Here is an 8,537-nt window from a genome sequence, read left to right on the forward strand (position 1 = left end):
TCCTCCCCTTGCTCCCCACCCAGTTAAAACAAGCAGAGCCTTATGTTACATCTGTGGCCAGTATTGACCACAAAAGTGCTTGGATTAAAAGGAAGTACGGTGTGGAAAATAATACATAAATGGGTCTAAGCTGGGAACAGACAATTTGGAAGGCACAATAAAAGACTGAAATACACAGGGTGGTGCTAATCTCCATTTCCCTGCCTCTGTGTAACCTTGTTCTATCTTGAGGCATGTAGGCCAAGCTTTAGTTTTAAGAACACACAGAAATTAACCCAGAGAACAATCAAGTAGCAGATTTAATGGCCATCCAGCAAGTAATGAATCCGACACATTTGGTGCTCCCAATGAAAAGCTAGGGCAGGATTTAACTTTGAATTTTTAAATAGGTTACTGTCTAGTTTCGGATGAAAAACCTCTCCCTCAGAAAAGTAGATTTCAGTGTCTGTTACTTATCTACAGACCATTCCACTTACTAATTGGTCTAGCATAGTTACTACCCTACAAGGAAATAGACTAAAGATAGTGAAGCAATGGAGTACATTATAAATTGTACACTAAGTACATTGTGTATTGAAAGAGATATTAGCTATTATGCTTTAACAGAACATACCAGAAGTTCCTGCTCTTTCTTATTGAAGTTCCATGAGCTGCTTCCTTTCTGTGAAACATCTGGCATGAAGATGATAAGAGCTTCTAGGGAGTTGTTTCCAAGCCACCATGGTATCAGCTGGAGGCTGAGCCTTTTGATGTTCACTTGCAGAATTGCTAACAGTATGATGCCCACTGAGTCCAACAAAGGTATTTCAGCTTATTTAGACTAGACCTGGAAAAGATGGATAAGCAATTGTTACATAAAGCAGGAGTGGAACAAAAAACGAAAAAAACAAAAAAGCTTTGAGAGTGTTTTACATTAAAAATATGATTCTTACGAGCCTTCCCCCCATATAATAAAAGAACTGTTTCAGAATTCCTTTACAAAGAAGAAAGGGAAAAAGAAAGAATAGGGTTTCTCTATTTACAGTGTGCAAGATAGCAGAAGGTTATTTGTGAAATGATTGCAGAAATGCTTAAAAAACTACACAAAATCCCATGTTTACAATCCCATGTTTACAATCCATGTTTACATAAAACAGGGAAGTTGAAACAGTAACTGAACGTCCAAAATTTATACTTAATTTTTAGTTAGTATTCAATAAAAAATGATAATGGCATGGAAGTTAACTGAAAAGCATAGTATGTTGTTTAGCTTATAAATTCAGACATTAAGAACAGAGCCAACTAATTAATGAAAAAAAAATTTAGAATCTCAATTCTGCACGCAGTTAATCCTGATTTATACTTTTGTCAGATAATAAATACAAGATGCCGGCACAGAGTTTGTCTGATTCCATTTGAAATTCAGAATGCAGCTTTCTCAAGTGCTATTGTTTAGGTAGGATAATGCATTCTTGAGAAGCAGACAAAACAGCAAAGCATTATATATTTCTGCCTTCCACATGTGTGCTCCAGGCATCTTTCATCCAAAGCAGTACCTACTGCTGAATGGAAGCTATGGAAATCTGGGTTTTTGCTGCTTGTTAATACTGACATTAAACAATAGATTTATTTCAGCTTTTCTGAAACCTCTAGTTTGGTCTGTATGTACAATGCAACTCTGGTTACAAAACTGGCATCATGATATTTGTTTCCATTCTAATAAGTTTGCTCCCTATGAGTGGCCTGGCATATGGGACAGAGATGTTTGTTTTTTAAATAACCAGTAACAGTTTTTCAGGTAAAGAGTAGGCGGATGGAAATGTGACAGGGGATGGAAAATTCCCGTAGTAGAAGAAAAAAAGGAAGAAAGAGACACAAAGGTAAGTGTTGATATCAAGTCATTGATCTCAAATGTCCAGTAATGAATTAGAACACTTTCTTTTGTGGCAGCAGCTCTGTAGTGGTCTAAATGCCTGCTCTTGCCTGGTTTGTCCTGTTGGTGAAAATGGTTTACCCTTTTTCATTAACAAGCTCAGACTGCATTATACCACAGGTCAGCATGCTGATTTGGGATGTAAAAATGCTCATTTGCAATGCTACAGGAACCCTGTTCTCTTCCAGGGATGTGCTACTGATCTAACAATTAAAGGTAAATAGGAAAGAAATGAAGTCTGGCTCACCGTGCTACACCAGTGCTTCTCTGTCATCACGGACAGCTGGTTCTTTGTGTTGCTTGAAACATCTTCCACTTCAAAGTGATTACAGCTTGTTTTATTGAAGAAGTACGGCAATGCTGAAACACATGCAACTCGATCTAGAAAAGAAGATACAGGTTTTCAGTCAGTACAAAGTGGTAGTTTCCATCAGTCACAAAACAAACCAGAACAAAATAAAGCTTCAAGCAATCACAGAATCATACAATAATTGAGGTTGGAAGAAGGCCTCCAGAGATCGTCTAGCCCAATCCCGCTGACACGTCTGAATCTATCACTGTCTGAATGTATCAGACACTGTTACTGCTGACATACCATCAAGTGTTAGAATAGTTCATTTAACATTTTCCTTCTGAAAACACCTTTGTAATGAACTTTCAAGGCAATGGGAAAGCAAACAGATGCTACAGATAATATGCAACTCAGTCGGAATTTTTTTTAATCAAGTTGTTTATATAGCCTGGATCCAAGGTCCATCTAAACTGGGGTTTTTTAAGCACTTGTGCATATAAAAAATTATCCCACAATTACACAAGTTTTCCATTGGTATCAGAATAGCACTGCATTTTGAGTCATACATCCCAGAGATAAACGATAACATATAAAATGGCTTGCAAAGCAGAGCCTGCAGCATACAGCTAACCGGCATCATGCTTGGAGTCCTCTTTGCTGTGTTGACTCTGGCAGCTGCAGGTACGTACCCCATTTCAGCATTAATTTTAAAGGAAAAATGAATTAAAATCTACCAGCAACTTTCCTTTTTTAGGGAAATGAGACATTCTGCAACAAAGCAGAAAGAGATACAGCATAGGCAGTTAATTAAAAAGTTCTCTCAAAACAGTAACTAGGTGCTGTGCTATTCTGCTCTTATTAACAGGGGCTCAATTAGCACTATTGCTCTCAGCCTTTAGTAAATTCAAAGTTATTTTACTTAGCTTGAATACACTGAAATACAGTTAATCCACATCAAATTGTTGCATTGGCTAAGAGCTGCATCTCAGCTGACACATGAGGATTTGGTTAAGCCAACTTGATTCGATTATCTGTCAGAAAAATTAAACCATTCAAACAGGCTTTATATAACGTTGGTCAGTTTTGACTGATGGCTGTATCTTCACTTGTATCACATTAAATCACAGCCTATATTTGTACCTTGCAATGTTCTGTACAAACACAGTCTATATTTAAAAAAAAAACCCCTCTCTTACAGACATTTTTTTTAAACCTCCTACTTTTAAAACACACATCCTGTTTTGTATGTGTTCTAGCCCTTGGCTGCGGGGTTCCTGCCTACCCACCCGCTATGTCTAGAGTTGTTGGAGGGGAAAACGCAAGACCTTACAGCTGGCCCTGGCAGGTTAGTCATTTTGTGCTTTCCCTGGAACAATTAGGGTGTGCTACCCTCACACAACATGGCTGAACAAAACCAGGTCTTACATGTCATTTGATGCGTCTTGCCTGTCATGTCTTAGATTTTGAATATTGCATTCTGATCAATCCCAAAGTTTCCAATCTTTTTAAGAAAGCTCTGGATGTGCCACCTCTTGCTGGTTATGCAGGCTTTCATGTTCTTTCAGCAGTCTTGGGCACCATCCCATATTTAAGCAAGACTCTGAAATTCAGTGGAGCATACAATGCCTGCTGGAGCATAGTTGTACATGGAGTTAGAAAATGCATTTCTGAAGCAAATGAAATGCTCTATTTGGGCCAGGCTTAGCGAGAGGTTTGGAAGAAACAACATTTAAAAAATCAAGCTTTTGGATGATAGGGAAGGAGGGAAACCTTTTCTGTGGCCAGGAGTTGGAAACATTGCTTAAAAGCCTCCCACCACCTTCCAGCAGCAAGTTGTGTTCTGGGTGCAGGAAGAAAGTGCAACAATGAAAAATCAGTAAGCAAAAATCTGAGCCTTACTTGATACGTTGATCCTAGGCCTCCCTTCAATACTTTTCAAAAGGCAAATGGCATCACACCTGCGGAGGAACCCTCATTGCAACCAACTGGGTGATGACAGCTGCACACTGCATCAGGTAATAACGGAGTTAAAGTCTGTACCCCGGAAGCAGTGCATAACCAGAGACAAATGAAGCAAAACCGTATTAAAGCCAGTTCACCCTTTCCCAATTAAGAGCTCCAAGTTTCACATCATATCTTTTGATTATAACTAATAGGTCAGAAGAAGAATGACACCTTTTCATTTTCTTAAAATAAAAGTAGAGGTGAAAATACCCTTATACAATTACCTGAATTATATACTCTACTACAAACATCATTATGTTTTCAAGTTGCTATTAAAATTCAGCTGTGTTGCCTGTTCCTATAATGTATGTGGCAGTGAGATCCACAGATTAGCTAACCAACCCACTCCCTCAAGAAATAATCACAAATGCTTTGAATATACCAGTCATTTGCAGTAAGCTCTTCATATCATGGGGCAATATAACAAAAAAAATGATCAGGTACAGCTATGCCCTTTCATCAACAAAACTGTTTCCACAAAGACTGTTCCCCTATTTTGGTTTGGTAGCATATCTCCTCGAATATGTATGTACGGTTCTTGGTTATTGTAACACTAAGTTGTAGAAAATGTCATAATATGAAATAAGAAGGATTGGCTGCATGTTATTATAAATCCTACATATTACATCTATCACACAGCTGTTTATCAGTGAAGCTATTGCTGTCAAAAAAGCAGTCCAAATTGTTTACTTCATTGAAGAATGTGAGCTGAATCCTGCAAAGATTGAAGGCATCTTGAGTTTGTTAATGAAGCCTTAAGCAGGAGTTGACAGGGCAGCTTGGAGATGAAATGATTATTAAGCCTAGCACACAATGCTTTGTCCTTAGCAAATCAGTCAGACCTTGGTTCAGCTCCAGACAAATCACGTGTGTGATGTGAGATTAAGGACATTCTTACTGAATATCTCAGGTGTCAAAGATGCAGATGCCTAAGCAGCAAGCCAGCAGCTGCATAACTGAGTGTTAGTCCTTTTCTTGCCCAGTTCTTCTAAGGAATATCAAGTATATCTTGGAAAATACAACCTAGCAGCTGTGGAAGAAGGATCAATTGCACTTCCTCCAGAAAAAATCATTGTCAATGAGAACTGGGATCCACAGAATGTTGCAAATGGGTAAGTTGGTGGCAAGTATTTTTTCAGTTATTAGATGCAGGGCAAAAATCAAACTGCCTGAATCCCACCCACCCTGAGTTGTGGCAGCTAAATGCATACATGTTTAGAGCCTCCTGTTACAGCTTACAGTGGTACCTCTAGATGTTTGCTCACAGATGAGAGTTGTGTCTCCAGTTTGTACCTTTCTCCCTCAAGAGAAAATAAAGAACTTTCAATATTAATTGCTTATTGATTAATTGTGTTTTCAGATGCCATTTTGCATGTTCATGCTTGGGTGCGAAGCTGTTCTATGCAATGATTTCTTTCATACAGTGGAAGGGAATGAATTAATTTATACAGCACTCTTTGAAGCCCTCTTACGAACAGCATAAACACAGAGTATTCTTGATCAATGGTATTAATATCTTTGTTGCTGAAGGCTCCTATGTCCTGCTGCAGGCTAAGGGCATTAGCAAAGAAATCCCCTCAGTTTCCAGGTCCTTGGAGTTAGTGCTAACACGTGGTTGGTTTTGGGGAAAAGAACCTATACGAGGCAATCTCCAGAAAGCTGCCAGCAGGAAAGTGGACAGTTCTGCAGGGAATAGTCTTCCAGTCCATGGATTTCCCCATTGCTTTGAGGGTGGAGGAATCTTTACTGCTTATGTACTGGCCTCCTTGCTCCCTTGCATCTCTTGAATAGGCCAAGTACTGTATAACTGCGAAGTATTCATGCTACTGCGTCTTAATCTATTTGCAAACCTCTTCACCCCTTCCTTTTCCCTTCCCCACTCTCAAATGTGTGCATATGACCACAGGTACGACATTGCTTTGATCAAGCTCACCGAACACGTCACCTTAAGTGACCACATTCAGCTGGCCTGCCTGCCCCCTGCACAAAGCATCCTATCATCTGACACCAGCTGCTATGTGACAGGATGGGGAAGACTGCAGAGTAAGTACTTGGACATTTGCAAAACTGTGGAACAAAATCTTTTCGTAGTGCCTTCTCCTTTCAGACTGATTGGAAAAAGGCTGTTGATGGTCCCCAAGATCCCCTCAACCTCAATGTAGGGAGGTAGTTTATCAGGCCACACTTCACTCCCACAATATGATTTTTCTCTGCTTTCCGTTTATTTTGCTTGTAATAGGGCTAGTAATGCACTAGAGGGCCCTGTACTAAGCTTTTAGAAGCTATCGTAACACAAATTGTTACCACTATGCAGACTGGTGAATTTGCTAATCCTGACATACCCCGCTGAATAACTGAAAAGACACATAAGGGAACAGATGTAAAGTGAAGAAAATCTCAGAGACTTCAGCAGAAGTGTCAGCTCGGCTCAAGAGGCAATTCCTAGAGTGAGAAGTAAATTGCAAACTCCTGAACAAAGAGCAGACCTTTATTTCTCTAACAATGAGACATTTTTAAATGGAATGCAAATTATTAGTAAGTTAAGGCCTTTTTTTAAAAAAAATATATATAAAGGAATGGAGCTAAGGAATGGATTATACAGCTTCTCCTTTAATACAGCCCCTATGGAGTCGCTTACCTGGAGGGACAGTACCCAGATCCCAGGAGAAACTTAACAATGCACTTTTGTTCTTTCTTCGGTGCCAGCTGGTGCCATGACTCCTTTGTTTCTATTCCCTCCCAGCAAATGGAGCTCTTCCAGATGACCTGCAGCAAGGCCTTTTGCTGGTGGTGGATTATGCGACTTGTTCCAAGCCTAGCTGGTGGGGAAGGACAGTGAAACCCACTATGGTTTGCGCTGGTGGGGATGGAGTCACCTCCAGTTGTAATGTGAGTCCAGAGAACACTGCTCTTAGGGCTTGGTTTCAGACACAAACAGGCCTGATGGGAAGGAAAGCTTAGAAAAAAACAAGGAGGAGCTATTCACACTATGAGTGCCATTAACTGTGTTCCCCCGTCCTCCCAGGGGGACTCTGGTGGCCCACTGAACTGCCAAGGTGCTGATGGCAGGTGGGAAGTACATGGTATAGTCAGCTTTGGCTCTGCTCGTGGCTGCAACTATTACCACAAGCCTTCTGTCTTCACTCGGGTCTCTGCTTACAACAGCTGGATCGAGCAGGTAAGGTTCTAGGTATTGCTGCTAGAGAATACAGACATGTAGCTCTTTCTGAGGTTCTCACTGATGGACGTTTCTGCCACCTACTCAGGGAGCTGTATCACTTTTGATTCAAATGCTACTTTACACACAAGTAACCTCTGTAGATAAGCCCTTACCAGTGCAAAAGCAGTCTCTGCAGAAAAATAAAGTATCCTCTTCTTAAATAGTTATCCAAATTATTTTCACTTTTAAATAAGTCTCGATGTTTAGGAATGCATTCTCTCTTTATACTAGAGCTATATTTATAGTCATAAAGATTTTACTTGTATGACTTCAGAAGTGATTACTCAAATTTGTATTCATCAATAACACCGACTGTTGCAACTGCATCCTAGAAGGCAGCGCATGCTGCTCAAGTCTGGAACATAAATTATTTTTTAATTTAATATAAACTTTAATCTAAGAAGTGACTGAGAAGCAGAAATCTTATATTTCAGTTATTTAAATCCTGCTTCTTGGATGCAACATATACTATTCACAAATTCCTGGGTCTCATGATCTGTTTTTTTCACTTGTTTTACATTTTTGTAGGTTATGGCAACCAACTAATCCAAAGAGAACTGGATGATAGATGCCAAGAAGAAAAACAGTTTGAATAAAGTCATAATCTTGACACCTTTGATCACAAAGAGCTGGGAAATTATGCTTTTAACAGCACAAGTATTATACCTAACCATACCACAATAAACACTATTTTTCGCAAGATGAAAGAAAAACACGCGTCCCTGTCACTTCTTCCTGTGTATTGTCAGGACCAGAGCCTGTATTTAGTGATAATGCTGGATAATGCTAGTGATAATTTCACAGCCTTTCCCCTGCCTTGGGCTGGACCTTGCTTCTCTCACCTGGGGGAAGATGTGAGTCTGCTGTGAAGAGGCTGGGCAGTAGGAAGAGTTACAGAGCCACAGCACAGCTCCGGGGGTAGGGGTGAGACAGCCCGGCACTGGCAGGGCTGAAGGCAGCAGGCAGGCAGCTGTCGGGACCCCTGCGTCTGCAAGCGGGACTCACCAGAGCAAGCAGGGGCAATGCCCAGCGGGAAGGCAGCACGGGTGCAAGCAGGTCCACGCAGGTGAGTGTGGGCTCGCTGCAAAATGCTTTTACAGAGAGGTTTT

General features: G+C 40.4%; 1 protein-coding gene across 1 annotated transcript; it reads left to right on the plus strand.

Annotated features, from left to right (window-relative positions):
* The first annotated feature begins 2,842 nt into the window (after positions 1-2,842).
* Positions 2,843-8,086, plus strand: LOC140661660 (chymotrypsin-like elastase family member 2A). The gene is made up of 8 exons (XM_072884167.1): positions 2,843-2,885; positions 3,461-3,549; positions 4,122-4,219; positions 5,192-5,320; positions 6,115-6,251; positions 6,952-7,097; positions 7,234-7,386; positions 7,957-8,086. The coding sequence occupies exons 1-8, from the start codon at positions 2,843-2,845 to the stop codon at positions 7,972-7,974; spliced, it is 813 nt and encodes a 270-aa protein (XP_072740268.1). The 3' UTR covers positions 7,975-8,086.
* The last annotated feature ends 451 nt before the right edge of the window (positions 8,087-8,537 follow it).

The sequence above is a fragment of the Ciconia boyciana genome, chromosome 19, assembly GCF_034638445.1.
Source record: "Ciconia boyciana chromosome 19, ASM3463844v1, whole genome shotgun sequence".
In the NCBI taxonomy this organism is placed as follows: Eukaryota; Metazoa; Chordata; class Aves; order Ciconiiformes; family Ciconiidae; genus Ciconia; species Ciconia boyciana.

Excerpts from the sequence above, each read along its gene's own strand:
- LOC140661660 (XM_072884167.1), top strand. The coding sequence starts at position 2,843 with ATGCTTGGAGTCCTCTTTGCTGTGTTGACTCTGGCAGCTGCAG. Across the intron at positions 5,321-6,114 it reads CCACAGAATGTTGCAAATGG|GTACGACATTGCTTTGATCA; the intron begins GTAAGTTGGTGG and ends ATATGACCACAG. Across the intron at positions 6,252-6,951 it reads AGGATGGGGAAGACTGCAGA|CAAATGGAGCTCTTCCAGAT; the intron begins GTAAGTACTTGG and ends ATTCCCTCCCAG.